The following is a 17,572-nucleotide window of genomic DNA, read 5'->3' on the forward strand; positions in this document are numbered from 1 at the left end:
CCCCGAAGGAGGCAGAAAGAGGCTTTGGAGACAGTGAGTCAACAGCTGAAATGCGATCTCCAGATTCTGTCCCAGGCCACATCCCAGGAGCTCACCCCTGGCCCCTTGCCTCCCCGCTCCCCTAGTTCTTTCCCTGCAGCCCAGCCAAGAACCTGCAGCTTTTGACAAGAGTGCTACCCCATTTGACTTCTGCTCTCGCCAGATCTCTGTCTCCTCTGGCCAGTCTGGCTCCCTGCCCAGCTTCCCGGGCCTTCTGGTTTCCCTCATTCTCATCTGTAAACAGCTAGTGTCTTCTAGCTGTGACTTCTGTCTTCCCCGGCCCATACAGCAGGCACTCACCTAGCTGGGCACTAAGTCTGCTGCCTGACCCACTCCCATTGCTTCTGGCCTATGGGCAAGTCCTTTGCCTCTTCACAGCCAAGTCAGTTTAGAAATTTTCAAAAATAGCTTTTCTAATAAACCAAAGCCCTTGTTCTCAAATGTAATCCCCAGACCAGCTGAATCAGCAGCACCTGGTAACTTGTTAGTAGTACAAATTCTCAGGCTTCATCCCCAGACTTACTAAATCAGAATCTCCAGGGGGTGGGAGGGGGGTACAGTAATCAATGTTTTTCCAAGTCCTCCAGGTGATTCTGACGCACACTAAAGTTTGGTCGCCACTGAACTGAGAGAAAGCAAATTGTTTTAAAAAAAAAAAAAAGGGAAAAGGGAACTACAGAAGCACAGAAACAGATGACTTTTCAACACAGGTTTCTGATTCTGAGATAGCATATCTGGTCATAGATATTTATTTGAATGAGGTTCCTCGGCCTTCAGGACTGCCTTTCTGACTAAATCCCAATTTAGGATAGCCTCAGGCTTGGCACTGCTGATTTAAAGAGTCTGGCAAAATTGTCTCTTCCAGAACCAGGTTTCCTGTTCTCTCTTGCCAGGCATCGCCTGCAGCCCTGCGTTCCCTCATAAGTTCTGGGATCCCCCATCTCTTGGGAGAGAAAATTTCTTCCCTTAAGTTTCTTGCCAACAGTCTTTCCCTTTGGTATAGGGCCATCGCCCTGGAGTCAGCCATCTGAATTTTTTTCTTTCTTTTTTTTTTTTTTGGTGGTACGCGGGCCTCTCACTGCCGTGGCCTCTCCCACTGCAGAGCACAGGCTCTGGACGCGCAGGCTCAGCGGCCATGGCTCACGGGCCCAGCCGCTCCACAGCATGTGGGATCCTCCCGGACCGGGTTACGAACCCGTGTCCGCTGCATCGGCAGGCGGCCTCCCAACCACTGCGCCACCAGGGAAGCCCCAGCCATCTGAATTTTAATCCTGCCACTGCTACTTACCAGCTGTGTAGCCTTCAGTGAGTCATTTAACCTCAATAAGCCTCAATTTCCTTATCTGTAACATAGCGATCATAGTGGTAGTAATTCCCAGTTAGGGTTGTTGTGAGGATTAAAGGAGATTATGTATGCAAAATGCCTGATTTAGACACATTTAACAAATGGTAGCGGTTACTGTTATTACTGCCTTGTACATCATATCCTTCTGTGCCACCATGGCATGGCTTTCTGCTCCTTGATCTCTGAGGTCTTAGAAGTCCTATTCTCACCCCTAACCAGTTTTCACTGTCATACCTGGCTTTTCTGAAACATAATCACTGGCCAGATGCAGCTCTTTGTTGAAGCCAAATCTTCACCCATTGCTCCCTGTTAATATCTGGCCTGAGTCTTGGCATACACTACATAGCCTCAGAAAACCCTGAGCTTCTCTAAGCCTCAGTTTCTTCAGCTGTGAAATGGGCATCATAACAGTACCACCTGTAAGGGTGGTTGAGTGGATTAAATGAGAGAATTCATATTAAGTGTTAAGCACAGTGTCTGGCATGTAATAAGCATTCAAAAAATATTATCTATTATCATCTCTTCCTAACCACAGAAATCTAACTCATTCTTTTTTTTCCTGCCCCCTTCTGACCAAAAATAAATTCACCCAAAATCCCTGGAACCCCTTGGAACTTGGAGTACTAATTTCTGATCCTATAAGTTCTCATAGGAGGGAAGGGATGGTTCTGGTCTGACGTGAGCTTGTGCTCTAACTCCATACTTGGAGAGCTCTAAGCAAAGCGGGAAGCAGTCAGTGGACACAAATCTGACAAAGGGCCTGGAAACCATGTGAGAAGAGACACAATTAAAGCACCTGTGAGTATTTAGCCTGGAGAGGAAAAACTCAGGGAGGACACAGTCATTTAGGCTTCAAATCTCTCTAGGGCTGTTGTGTGGAGGAGGAATCTGGCTTGTCCTCTAGCCTCCCCCAGATAAGAGTTAGACCTGATTTGGTGGAAGCTACAGGAAGATAGATTTCCACTCAACAAAAAGTCCAATTTTCTAAGAGAACCGTACCGAGCTGGGATGGATTTTTGTTTGGTTGGAAGGTCCCCATCAGTGGAGGTATCCAAACAGAGGGCTGGGCATTTCCTTGTCAGAGCTGTTTTAAGGGGATCAGGCACTGGAAAATAACTGGCAGAGATAACCTTTAACATCTTTCCAAACCCTGAGGTTCTCTCATTCTTCAAACTAGAGGCCAGTTACTATGCATTCCCTTTCTGACTCAGCTTTGCAATTGTACTCACCTTTGGAATGCACTCTGAATCTCTTCTCCCCACCCTCACTCTCATAAGATCCATCACAAGAGGTCCCACTTTTCCTGGGAGAGAGCATGAGAGGGGCAGTTAACTAAACTGTAGCCATTATGATGTTACTATGTCACAGTCCCTTCTCCATGAATGATGGCCTGCTTTTATGCTAGGTCCCTGGGACACTGAGATAAGTGAGGTCTGGAAGACACAGGTGTTTCCATCACATCCTACCTTGGCTCTGGAAATGCCCCTGGATTCATCATGTTCAGAGAATGACCAAGGACGCAGCAAATTCATCTGCCTCTTGAGCTCCTCTGTGTGAAAGGATGCTGGCCCCCAGCCAGGTCTCTCCAACACAGAGGAACAGGCTCACTGTTCCTAGTAAGAACATTGCTCAGCAGCCCCTCTGAGGCCCTCTGCATATACTCTGAAGATGGTATGGGCCCGATTGAGGCTGCGTGGTTGAGACTAGGGAGAGGAAGGGCCGTTGTGAGTTCTATTTCACTGGCTAAGCTCCAGGACTCTGACACCAGACTGTCTGAATTCAAATGCCAAGTCTCCCACTTATCAGTGGTGTGGCCTTGGGTGATTTCTTAACCTCTCTGTACCTCAATATTCTCATTTGTACAATGAGAGTATTAACAGGACCCACTTGAAAGGGTTGTCGGGAAGATAAATGACAATGTATATACAGTGCTTACGATAATGCCTGACATATGGAAAGTACATAGTATGTGTCCGCTATCTATTATTCTTTTCTAAAATAAACCATTCTTGAGTACAGCACCAGGAAATAATGGTTTCTGAGCCCTTTGATACTGCAGTGCCATTGCAGTCAAGTTCAGATGGTACCATGTCAGCACCTTCTAGGGAAGTCTCTTGAAATCCGTCATTCTAAAGGTCAATCTGAACTCTCTCCTAGCAATCGGAGATTGAAGGGGGAAGGTGACAGGACTTAAGCAGACGGGAAAGGACAACAGGATCCTTCCCAAGCCAAGAAAACAGTCTGAGCAAAGGTGAAAAAGAAGGAGAAGAATAACTAGAGGCAATAGAGATAGGAGTTGAAACAAATGAAAACAGCAACCTTTAATGTCCAAATACCCGGGCAGTATTAGGAAAATTCTGGAACATATAGGAGATGAAATATTCTCAGCCATGAAAAATTATCTTTATGAAAAATACACAGCAACGTGGGAGAGAGCTTATGATAATACAATTTAAAAACAAAACAAAAACCTTAGCTGGAATAGTTTTTTTCTAAACACAATTGGAGAGTGACTTCTGGTAACTGAAACATTTATAAACTTCTCTTTTGTTTATAACTTTTTGTTTTTGTTGCGCTGCTGGGCATATGGGATCCTAGTTCCCCCACCAGGGATCGAACCTGGGTCCCCTGCAGTGGAAACACGGAGTCTTAACTACTGGACCGCCAGGGAAGTCCCTGTTTATATAACTTTTAGCTTAGGTGAAGAATCAATACATCATATATAAGAAAGCTCAGCCTGGTTTCCTATTATCGCCTACAACTATTATATGTTTACTTTTCTGCTTACATAAAAGTGAATCAAAGACAAGTACATTGGCTTTGAAATATAAACCCAAACTTGGCGTGACTTCCTCGTGATTAAAAAAAAGAATAAGACGGGTGGAGAGAGAGATTCATAGGGGTCAGATTGTTTTGGTCTCTATATTCCCAGCTGGGGTGTTGGAATTTGAGCATTTTGTAAGTGGGAAGCCACTTACAAGTTTATGAGCAGTTATTTTAGGAGACTTGATTTGGCAGGGGAAATCGGAAGGACATGAGTGGGATGCGTCTGGGGGGAGGAGCTGAGTGGGGACCCAGAGGCCCAGACTTCCCCCTTCTCCTCCCTGTCCCTTAACCTCCGCTGGTTGGATCCCTACAGCCCCACCCCCGTGCCCCACTCCACCACCACCAGTGACGGTCTTAGCAGTACGAATCTTTAAGTCGTTTTCTCAGTCAAATGAAAAAAATAATTAATTGGCCTTAATAAAAACTATTGGTTCTCTTCCTAAGTCATCTAAAACAGGTGTCAGCAAACTTATTCTAGAAAGGCCCAGAGAGTCAATATTTTAGGCTTTAGCCATATGGCCTCTGTCACAGCTATGCAACTCTGCCATTGTGGAGAGGAAGCAGCCTTAGGCAGTACATAAAGGACTGGGTGTGGCTGTGCTCGCGTAAAACTTAACTTACAGAAAGAGGTTGGGGGCTGATTTGACTCATAGGCCACAGTTTATCAACTTCTGATCTAAAAGAGCATTGTGTTATTTTTCTTAGAGAATAATTCTGTGATTTTTCAGTGCCTCTAAAGCTCCCTGACCCTCCCTTTCAGACACTTCCCATCACATACACTGCCATCCCCACCTCTATTTATGAGAGGAATGCCAGTGATGATATGGTGGGCTAGTGATCTCTGGAGCAGTGATGGGCAAAGCGGCGTGTTAAAGTGGAGGGGCTTTGGACTTCATCTCAATTTGAGCCCTGACTCTGCCAACTGTGTGACCTTATACACAGCGCACAACCTCTCTGAGCCTCCATTTGCTCATGGGCAAAATGGAGATAATAGGTTCAACCTCACAGGGTTTTTGTGAGGATTAAATGTTTGTAAAGCACCCAGCCTAACAATTGGCATGGAACTGGCATTCAGTAAATAGTTACTAACCCACACGGGCTCTATAAATAGCTGTCAAACAGGACAGACCCAGCCTGCACGAAGAGAATTCCATTGTGGATCCAGCCTTCAGGTCAGTACTGGCACTGGAGTGAGAGGCAGTGGGATCATTAAACACACGCAAGGCTAGATAAGAAGGCAACATAAATTTGAAGAGGCTGCTGCCAGACACATTTGTATCAAATGCTTCTGATGAATCATTTATTAGGCAGCCCCACTGTACCACATCCTCTTGGTGGGCTGGTGGTTGGGGACATGGTCCCAGGCTTCCATTGAAGTAATAAGATCCTGCTCTTCATCCACAGACTCTCAACAGCTGGTGAGCGGGAGAACCTCGTGTAAACAGCCTCCTCTGAGTTCATTCTCCCGGGCTCATGGGACCAGTCACCTTCCCCTCAACTGAAAAATAAACACAACAAGAAAATGAATGCATCTCTCCTAGGGGAACACGACACAATGAGAAGCAATCAATAACAAGAAATAGTGTGGGATCATCTTTAGAGAAGACACTGTGAAATGTAAGAAGGCTAAACACACACACACACACACACACACACACACACACACACACATATACACAGGTTAACAGACAAGAAAGATCTGAGAACCTGGGTTCATCCTGATTTTGCCTCCTTATCAGTTGTTCATTTCTGGGCAAGTTATTCAACTTCTATGCCTACATTTCCCCATTGTAAAATGAAGATAATCATGGTAAGTTCCTTTAAGGTTTTTGTGAGGATTAAATGCATTACTAAGTAGACAGTGCTTAGAACAGTGCCTGACACTTTGTAATGAATACTAGGTTAGTGTTTGCCATTATTTGGTATCAGTATTACTCATTCACAAAGATGTTTTCAGAATAGCTGAACAACTGAGTCAAACACATAATGAATCAAATTCAAAACTAATCTGAAAAATCTGATTCTGTGGTACAGTCAAAGACCCAAACCCAAAATTCAAATAAAACTTTGGGTTTTTCACTCCCATGACTGAGCGGTGGGAGAGGTCAGACCAGGATGACAGGTGTTCCCGTAGTTCAGTTCAATTCAAGGAACAGAATATCCTAATTCTTAGGAAATATACAATGAAGTAGTTAGGAGTAAAGGGCCATGCTGTATGCAAATTGTTCTCAAGTAGTTAAAAAATATTAGATGTGCATACATATATATATGTATATATAGAGAGAGACAGAGAGAGAGGGAGAAACGTTTAACAATAGGTGTAACAAGAGTCTATGGTGTTCAGTGTATCATTTTTTTTTTTTGCGGTACGCGGGCCTCTCACTGTTGTGGCCTCTCCCGTTGCGGAGCACAGGCTCCGGACGCGCAGGCTCAACGGCCATGGCTCACGGGCCCAGCCGCTCCGGGGCATGTGGGATCTTCCCGGACCGGGCACGAACCCGTGTCCCCTGCATCGGCAGGCGGACTCTCAACCACTGCACCACCAGGGAAGCCCCAGTGTACCATTCTTATTCTTGCAGCTTTTCTGTAAGTTTGAAATCATTTCCAGATAAGTTTTAAAAAAACCCATTAGGATGGGTTAAAAATAAAAAGAAGCATTGACTCAAGTTTGACTATCAAACAAGCACTGGGCCGCTATAGGACAAGCAGAGGTGACAAGGTACAGTCTTGACAAGACACCAGGAGAGCCTGGACCTGGAACAAGGAAAGTGGTTCTATGACTCAAATATCTAATGGAAACAGGCAAACTAAGATCGTCTGATACAGCTGTCTCCACAGGAGGCTCTGCTTGTCCCCAGGTGCCTAAAACAGGTTGTATGTGGCACTAAGAATAACATTGCTTGAAACCTTTGCCATAAGCTCCATTTTAGGGCTTTAGTCTTAAGATTTTTGTTTACCATTCCAGTTGTCGCCTCTTTACTGATCCCCCTGCCTCAACTTCTCCCCAACTTCAACCCATTTTGCAAACTGCTCATAGAATAAATCCCTCAACTGTCACTCTCACTACATCACCTCCTCACTCAGGAAATTACAATGGCTTCCTATTTTCCACAACCCAAATCTAAACTTTGCTGTCTTATCAGTTCCATATTTTCTGATGTTTATGTATCTTGGTTTGCAGTTTCAACTTTTTTCCCTGTCGCTGAAAATAACAGAACCTGGGATTCAACTGATACCCGATAGTGGTTGATGCTTAGCTGCAGTCATGTGGCCTGAGCACTAGACTTATGCCAAAATTGTGATTTGTCTGAGATTGAGATAATAGTTCTTTCCTCCTATATATTTTTTAATTTAAATAAACTTAAATTTTAGAATAGATTTAGGTTTACAGAGAAGTTGCAAAGATAAAGAGTTTCCATATTCTCCACACCCAGTTTCCCCTATTTTTAACATCTTACATCACTATGGTACATTTATCACAATTAATGAAGCCACACTGGTACATAGTTATTAACTAAACCCCATACTTTATTCTTATGTCATTAATTTCCCCTAATGTCCTTTTCTATTCCATGATTCCATCCAGGAGACCACATTACAGTTAGCTTTCCTCCTATTTTTAAATTTTAGAATATTATTTTAAAAGCCAAATGTAAACAAAGTGTATAGTCTAACTGAATAAGATTTTATATGACACTTTGATGCAATATCTTTCCTACTACCCTTGAACATGAAAAAACTCACAGCATCTAACTCATCTCCAGGCGTGATTAGAACGTTTATCCTGAGTTTTCTCTTTGTGTCAGATCCCTTGGGAACCCAGAACAGTCTTCTCAGATTTCATGTCCAAGACTACATCAAATTAGCTAGTCCAAGAAAGCTTTGCTTCCTATACAATATAAAGGAATTCTCTACACAGTAACTCACATGGAGAGTCCTGAAATCTCTTGTTTGACACAAACACATGGTGGTAAAATGGGCTTTCACTACCACCTGTGGAAAGTACCTCAGAAACATCACCACTGTATTATTCCCGCATGGGCCAGGAATACTAGTGTCTGGTATGGAAAACTATAGTATCAACTGCCCTTAAACAGGCAGAGACTTTTCTCTCATCAGTTATAGGGAGTCTACCTACCCCACTCACAGAGCTCATTAGCTCATGGAGCTAATTAACAGACAATGTTTAATGGCTCTTTCTAGACACCGATTTGATCTGCATTCTTTCCAACACCCTCATCTTTCTCTGCATAGCTGGAGTAGAAAGAAAACTTTCATGATAACATTTAACCAAGTGGCCATGTTTTTCCCATCAGGAGTGGGTAATTTCCCATTCTCTCTCTTAAGGAAGAGAGATAATACCACTTCCTAGAAAAATTTCTTAGATGGAAACTGAATTTAAGTACAATATCCTTTAGCATCCTGCTAAGGGCTAATAGCTATAAAGATTTCAGATAACAAAAATATTTGAAAAGTAACAACAATGCTTTCCAAATGAAATACTTGGCATAGAATTTTAAATAGGCAACATAGGATTTTTATCACTTTTATTAAAAAATTTTTTGATGTTTCCCTTGTCTGTTAAAAAACCCAATATAAAATTAAAGGGAATTTTGAAAAAAGAAAAATTAATTTGTAATTCTGCCATCCTCACATACCTGTTTTCAGGTTTATTACTTCCCTTTTGTCTTCATCCATGGCATGTGTTCCTTTCACCTTGCATTATTTTATACACATTTCCTGTGTTTCTGGTATTCATGTAATTTTTCAATGGTTACAAAACATTTCATTAAGCAGATGTATAATTATTATTTAAACATTTCCCTAATGTGCTCTATGAGGGCAAAGACTTCTGTTTTCGTTACCTCTGTACCCTCAGTGTTTAAAACAATGCTGGCAAAAAGTAGACACTCAGTACATATTTGTTGAATAAAAAGTAAATTCAAATGGTTTCAAATTTTTACTCATATATTATTATTATTTTTCAAATTTCATCATGCCTTCTTTTGACTTGTTAATTTTTCTCACTCTACCTCCATGAAATAAAAACAGTTTATTATGATGATTTTCTCTTTTGTATGTAGACAACATTGAGTGATCAGTTTTCTTTGATGATGATTGGTATGATTCCATGTAAATCCCTTGTGTATTTGAAATGTTTTTATTCTACCCTCACATTTATTTCATAGTTTGTATATAGAGTTCTACAGTGGAAATCATTTTCCCTCTGAATTTTGAAATTGTCTTTTCATTTTCTATTAGCTCTCAGTGCTCTCTTGAGAAAGCCAATGTTGTTCTGATTCTTGATCCTTTTTCTATATATAATGTTTCTCCCCTTCCCTTCTCTCTTTCTCTCCCTCTCTCCCGCCCTCTGTTCCTCCCCCAACCTCTTTTCCCTGAATCTTCCTCTTTTAAATAACCAAACTTTTTAATGAATACAGTCTTCTCTATCATGTACCTTAATTTAGTAATTTTTTAAAAAGTGTTCTTGCATCTTACAGTCTGTTTCCTCCAAGTCATTTTGTTGTTGTTATTTTCTCTTTGTTTTGGTCTCTGTCTTTCATGGTAGAGACTTGCCTCAGGGGTCTGGTAATTCTTATTTAAGAATGGGGCACTAACTATATTCAATATCTTGTAATAATCTATAATGGAAAAGAATCTGAAAAAGAATATACTATATATATATAACTGAATCACCTTGCTGTACACCAGAAACTAACACAACATTGTAAATCAACTATACTTCAATTAAAAAAAAAAAGAATGGGGCACTAAAAACTAATCGGAAGCTTTTTATTTGTGGGTAGATTTTGGAATTCAAGAGCTCTACTACAGGGTCATCTCGCTGGGCCATTTAGTTGGAGAACTCTGGGTGTCAACATCTTTAGGTATTTTCCCTTGGTCTAGTCAGATTCCCCAGAGAATAATCTTCCAATCTCATGCTTGGTGGGTGAAGGCCTGGTTGCTAGATTTCTGGGAGCTCAGAGGGGGAAGGAGGCCTCAGGTCCTCTACTTTCAGTATGTAGACTTCCACTTAACCCCCTAATTTTACTATGGTTCCCTGCTTCTGATGCCACCCTACGTCCTGTTTTACCCTCTTCAGAGATTCCCTCCTAGTTGTCTGCTGGGGATGAAAAGGGGTCTGACTTCACAGAATAGAGGATGGTGTCTGGAAAAATTAATTTTTTTAGCATACCTTTAAAAATTTAATTATAACTTAAATACAATAAAGTGCACAAATCTTACATGACTAATGAATTTTTACACATGTATGTATCCATGTAACACCATCTAGATTGACATATAGGCTATTTCCAGCACCCAAGAAGACTCCCTCATGACCCCTTCCAGTCAAAACACTCTCTAAAGTAACCACTATTCTGATATCTTTTACCATAGATTAATTTTGCCTGTTCTTAATCTTGATTTAACCATTAAATCACACTGTGTGTATTCTTTTGTGTCTAGCTTTCTGCTCAACATTATATCTGTGAGATTTATTCATATTGTTTCAAGTTAGCTGTAGTTCATTATTTTTCGTTTCTGTGTAGTTTGCCATCATATGAATATACCACAATCTATTAATCCATTCAACTGTTGTGGAAACTTGAGGTGTTTCCAGTTTGAGGCTCTTAGAAATAATCCTTCCATGAACATCATTGAACTCATCTTTTGGTGCACATGTGCATGCATTTCTGTCGGGTACATAACCAGGAGTGGACTTGCCATATCTTAGGACATATATTTATTTTTAGCTTTTTTTTTTTTTGCGGTACGCGGGCCTCTCACTGTTGTGCCCTCTCCCATTGCGGAGCACAGGCTCTGGACGCGCAGGCTCAGCGGCCACAGCTCACGGGCCCAGCCGCTCCACGGCATGTGGGATCTTCCCGGACCAGGGCACGAACCTGTGTCCCCTGCATCGGCAGGTGGACTCCCAACCACTGCGCCACCAGGGAAGCCCTATTTTTAGCTTTAATCCTACAGCCAAACAAGTTTCCAGTGTGCTTGTACTAATTTATTTTCCCACAAGCAGTGTACGAGAGTTCCAATTGCTCCACAATCGAGTCAATACCTTGAATTTTAGCCATTCTGGTGGGTGGGTAGTCGTATCCCATTGTGGTTTTAATCTGCAAGTCCCCAATAACTAAAGATGTTAAGTATCATTTTATATGCTCGTTGGACATTGGACTATCCTCTTTTGTGATGTGCCTATTCAAGTCTTTTACCCATTTGGGTTACCTGTCTTTATCTTACTGATTTGCAGAAGTTCTTTATACATTTTAGGTGAGTCCATTTTTAAGTGCATTTTGCAAATATTTTTCCAGTCTGTGGTTTACCTTTTCTCTTTTAATGCTGTCTTTTGACAAACAGAAGTTTTTGATTTTTATAATGTCCAATGGAAGGCTCAATTTTAAACAACTTAAAAAGGAATGATTTCATTTAAAAGTCTGGTCCATCTTTCTGAGTTCACTTTAATTACTGTAATAAAACTTATGCTGAGCAGAAAACCATCTTTGCTCCAGGGTTCGGGATGATGATTCTTGTTCCAGCTGTCATCAAGATTAAACATTACCAGACACAAACTATATTATGCTACTACAGGATCTCTGGCAACAGCAAAGAGGAAGAGAGGGGTCAGTCTTTGGTTGTTCTAGCAGACCATACTGCAACAAAGCTTTGATCTCTAAAGACAGACGGACAAAGCTTCCAGGTCCAGGGAATCATTGTCTCTGCCCTTTTCTTTATACATCACTTGTTAATAATCTGATATCATTTTGGATGTTTTATGCAATCCTGAATATTCCTGTGCCCCCATCTTCAACAAAGTGGAACCGAAAGACAAGCATTTTATTATACACAAACGATAAGATTTTATTACCTTTAACAAGGAGTGGCCTGAGCAGATACTGCAGTTGGCCTACTAGCTAATTATTGACAAAGAGAAGGGCTATAATCAATGGTTCACAAACCAGAGCCACCATTCAACTGTTTTTGACCAAAAAATGATAATCTCATACAGTCAACGTACTGTTTTTGGTAACTTTGCAAATAGTTTATGTTGGAGGTAGGCCAGAAATAAAAGGCCTCAAATCAAAGCTGCTTTATCGTGCATGGTACAGAGGAGGGGCTCAATAAATATTTACCAGATGAATTTGAGGATGCTGAGATGAGTGTATGGAGTTATATTTGCCTAAAATTGACAGGGCTTCAAATTCTTTTAACCACACTATATGGGCTGGAATTTGGGCCTAATTTGTCAGTTTGTCTCTAAGCAGACTAGAGTTCCACCGTCTTTTCAGGTGCGTGTCCCTCTTATGACCCTCATTCTTAGAGGAGATGTCAGTCTCTTACCCACGCCAGGCAACAGGTAAGAAGCATGGGCCAGTGTTCAACTATACTCCAGGTACTTGTTAGAGAACAAAATGTATTCATTTCACTCCGGTATTCATCGAAAACTCAGCAGAGACATGAATTCCAATGGAATAGAACTGCAAGTCCAGCAGGAAACCCATACATCCATAGTCAATTAATTTTGGCCTTGATAAGACTGCCAAGACCATTTCATGGGGAAAGAATCGTCTTTCAACAAAGAGTGACGGGACAACTGGATACCCACATACAAAAGAAGAAAGTTGAACACATACCCTACACCGTGCACAAAATTAACTAAAAATAGATGAAAGATCTAAATATATAAGCTAAAACTATAAAATTCTCAGAAGGAAAAGAAAACTAAATCTTTACAACCTAGGTAATGGTTTCTTATATATGACAAGAAAAGAACAAGCAACCAAAGAAAAAATACATAATTGGACTTCATCAAAATTAAACACTTTTATGCTTTAAAGGACACTATAAGAAAGGGAAGAAAACAACCCACAGAGTGGGAGGAAAATATTTGCAAATCAGATATCTGATAAGGATCTGGTATCCACAGTATGGAAAGAAATTTTATGCTCAACAACAAAAAGACAAACTAACCAATTAAAAAATGGGCAAAGCACCTGAATAGACATTTCTCTTAAGAAGATATACAAACGGCCAATAAATATATGGAAAGGTGCTTAAAATCATTAGTCATTAGGAAAATGCAAAGCAAAACCAAAATGAGATACCACTTCACACCCACTAGGATGGCTACAATCAAAAAGATGGAAAATAAGACATATTGGCAAAGATGGAGAAACTGGAACTTTCGTACATAGCTGCCAGGAATGTAAAATGGTGCAGCTGCTGTGTAATATGGTTTGGCAGTTCCTCAAAAAGTTAAACACAGTTACCACGTGACCTAGCAATTCCATTCCAAGGTATATACCTAAGATAATTGAAAACATATATCCACACAAAAACTCATACACAAAGGTTCATAGCAGCATTATTCATAAGAGTTAAAAGGTGAGAACAACCTAACTATCCATCAACGGATGAATGAATAAACAATACGTGGTATGTTATACAATGGAATGTTATTCAGTCATAAAAAGGAGTCACGTGCTGGTATGTGCTACAACTTGGTTAAACCTCTAAAACATTATGCTAAGTGAAAGTAGCCAGACAGAAGGGTCTACATATTGGATGAGTCCATTTACATGAAATATCCAGAACAGGCAAATCCATAGAGAAACAAAGTAGATTGGTGGTTCCCTGGTGCTGAGTGAGGGGAAGAGGTATTGACTGCTAAAAGGCACGGGTTTTCTTTTGTGGATGAGAAAAATGTTCTGGAGTTAGATCATAGACATGGTTGCACAGCTTTGTGACTATGCTGAAACCATGAATAGTACACTAAAATGGTAAATTTTATGATATGTAAATTATATCTCAATAAAAAAGGAGAAAAGAACTATAAAAAACCTTAGTAAGAAATTATTTACGCCCACATGATAAGAACTGTGGTTAAAGCACACAAACACAGACACATAAAGAGACACGAAAGAAGATTTAAACAAAATTGAGATAAAATCAAAGTTCTGCATGGGAAGAATTATTTTAAAAATTATTTTCTCCAAATTAATTTATATACCTAATAGTCTTCTAGTTAAAATTGCAGAGGCCTTTTTGGCAGATGGTAAACAGTTGATAAGAGATTTTATGTCAAAGGATAAAAAGTATTATACAGAAAAATGATTAAAAATTTCCAACAAACAAAAGTCCAGGACCAGATGGCTTCACAGGTGAATTCTATCAAACATTTAGAGAAGAGCTAACACCCATCCTTCTCAAACTCTTCCAAAAAAATTGCAGAGGAAGGAACCCTCCCAAATTCATTCTATGAGGCCACCATCACCCTGATACCAAAACCAGACAAAGATACTACAAAAAAAGAAAATTACAGACCACTATCGCTGATGAATATAGATGCAAAAATCCTCAACAAAATACTAGCAAACAGAATCCAACAGCACATTAAAAGGATCATACACCATGATCAAGTGGGATTTATCCAAGGGATGCAAGGATTCTTCAATATACGCAAATTAATCAATGTGATACACCATATTAACAAACTGAAGAATAAAAACCATATGATCATCTCAATAGATGTAGAAAAAGCTTTTGACAAAATTCAACACCCATTTATGATAAAAACTCTCCAGAAAGTAGGCAGAGAGGGAACCTACCTGAACATAATAAAGGCCATATATGACAAACCCACAGCAATCATTCTCAATGGTGAAAAACTGAAAGCATTTCCTCTAAGATCAGGAACAAGACAAGGATGTCCACTCTCGCCACTATTATTCAACATAGTTTTGGAAGTCCTAGCCATGGCAGAGAAGAAAAAGAAATAAAAGGAATACAAATTGGAAAGAAGAAGTAAAACTATCACTGATACTTGATAAAATTTCAATTTTCTTAAATTTACCAAGTCTTGATTTGTGACCAAAGATATGATCTACCCTGGAGAATGTTCCATGAGCACTTGAGAAGAAAGTGTATTCTGCTGTTTTTGGATGGAATGTTCTATAAATATCAATTAAGTCCACCTCATTTAATGTATCATTTAAAACTTGTATTTCCTTATTTATTTTCATTTTGGATGATCTGTCCACTGGTGAAAGTGGGGTGTTAAAGTCCCCTACTATGATTGTGTTACTGTCGATTTCCCCTTTTATGGCTGTTAGCATTTGCCTTATATATTGAGGTGCTCCTATGTTGGGTGCATAAATATTTACAATTGTTATATCTTCTTCTTGGAGTGATCCCTTGATCATTATGTAGTATCCTTCCTTGTCTCTTGTAACATTCTTTATTTTAAAGCCTATTTTATCTGATATGAGTATTGCTACTCCAGCTTTCTTTTGTTTTCCATTTGCATGGAATCTTTTTCCATCCCCTCACTTTCAGTCTGTATGTGTCCCTAGGTCTGAAGTGGGTCTCTTGTAGACAGCATACATATGGGTCTTGTTTTTGTATCCATTCAGCGAGCCTGTGCCTTTTGGTTGGAGCATTTAATCCATTCACATTTAAGGTAATTATCGATATGTATGCTCCTATTACCATTTTCTTAATTGTTTTGGGTTTATTTTTGTAGGTCCTTTTCTTCTCTTGTGTTTCCCATTTAGTGAAGTTCCTTTAGCATTTTTTGTAGAGCTGGTTTGGTGGTGCTGAATTCTCTTAGCTTTTGCTTGTGTAAAGCTTTTGATTTCTCCATCAAATCTGAATGAGATCCTTGCTGGGCAGAGTAATCTTGGTTATAGATTCTTCCCTTTCATCCCTTTAAATATATCATACCACTCCCTTCTGGCTTACAGCATTTCTGCTGAAAAATCAGCTGTTAACCTTATGAGAGTTCCCTTGTATATTATTTGTTGTTTTTGCCTTGTTGTTTTAATAATTTTTCTTTGTCTTTAATTTTTGTCAACTTGATTACTATGTGTCTCGGTGTGTTTCTCCTTGGGTTTATCCTGCCTGGGACTTTCTGCACTTCTTGGGCTTGGGTGGCTATTTCCTTTCCCAGGTTAGAGAAGTTTTCAACTATAATCTCTTCAAATATTTTCTTGGGTCTTTTCTCTCTCTCTTCTCCTCTGGGACCCCTATAATGCGAATGTTGGTGTGTTTCATGTTGTCCCAGAGGTCTCTTAGGCTGTCTTAATTTCTTTTCATTCTTTTTTCTTTATTGAGTTCTGTGGCAGTGAATTCCACCATTCTGCCTTCCAGGTCACTTATCCATTCTTCTGCCTCAGTTATTCTGCTATTGATTCCTCCTAGTGTATTTTTCATTTCAATTATTGTTTTGTTCATCTCTGTTTGTTTGTTCTTTAATTCTTCTAGGTGTTTGTTCTTTAATTCTTCTAGGTCTTTGTTAAGCATTTCTTGCATCTTCTCAATCTTTGCCTCCATTGTTTATCTTTTTGTTTATCTTTTTGTTTATCTTTCTGTGAATGTGGTTTTCGTTCCTCAAGTTGCAGGATTGTAGTTGCTTCTGCTGTCTGCCCTCTGGTGGATGAGTCTATCTAAGAGGCTTGTGCAAGCTTCCTGCTGGGAGGGACTGGTGGTGGGTAGAGCTGGGTGTTGCTCTGGTAGACAGAGCTCAGTAAAACTTTAATCCACTTTTCTGCTGATGTGTGGGGGTGGGTTCCCTCCCTGTTGGTTGTTTGGCCTGAGGCAACCCAGTACTGGAGGCTCCAGGCATTTTGGTGGGGCTAATGGCAGACTCAGGGAGGTCTCATGCCAAGGAGTACTTCCCAGAACTTCTGCTGTCAGTGTCCTTGTCCCCATGGTGAGCCACATCCACCCCCCACCTCTGCAGAAGACCCTCTAACACCAGCAGGTAGGTCTGGTTCAGTCTCCTGTTGGGTCTTGCTCTTTCCCCCTGGGTCCTGATGTGCACACTACTTTGTGTGTGCCCTCCAAGAGTGGAGTCTCTGTTTCCTCCAGTCCTGTCAAAGTCCTGCAGTCAAAGCCCGCTAGCTTTCAAAGTCTGATTCTCTGGGAATTCCTCCTCCTGTTGCCGGACCTCCAGGTTGGGAAGCCTGATGTGGGGCTCAGAACCTTCACTCCAGTGGGTGGACTTCTGTGGTATAGTTGTTCTCCAGTTTGTGAGTCACCCACCCAGTGGTTATGGGATTTGATTTTATTGTGATTGCGCCCCTCCTACAATCTCACTGAGGTTTCTCCTTTGTCTTTGGTTGTGGGGTATCTTTTTTGAGTTCCAGTGTCTTCCTGTCTATGATTGTTCAGCAGTTAGTTATGATTCCTGTACTCTCGCAAGAGGGAGTGAATGCATATCCTTCTACTCCACCATTTTGAGCCCATCCACAGTCCTCACTTCGTATAATATCCTAAAATTATTTACAGCTATTAAGATATATAAAAGATAAAGACATAAAACTGTTAAAAATAGAACATAAATTTTACCTT

At 40.5% G+C, this 17,572-nt stretch overlaps 1 protein-coding gene across 2 annotated transcripts in view; it reads right to left on the reverse strand.

The window, feature by feature from the left end:
• Window positions 1-3,747: 3,747 nt before the first annotated feature.
• The window catches only part of SLC44A1 (solute carrier family 44 member 1), a gene marked incomplete at both ends in the record, with an annotated part of 214,177 nt that continues 200,352 nt past the window's right edge, over window positions 3,748-17,572 (reverse strand). For both annotated transcript variants that reach the window (XM_082657024.1, XM_082657025.1), the window contains one exon: window positions 3,748-5,708. In XM_082657024.1, the coding sequence (XP_082513150.1) occupies window positions 5,694-5,708 (15 nt within the window). The remainder of the gene's footprint in view (window positions 5,709-17,572) is intronic.

Source organism: Grampus griseus (assembly GCF_964374135.1).
Source record: "Grampus griseus genome assembly, chromosome: 6".
Lineage (NCBI taxonomy): Eukaryota > Metazoa > Chordata > Mammalia > Artiodactyla > Delphinidae > Grampus > Grampus griseus.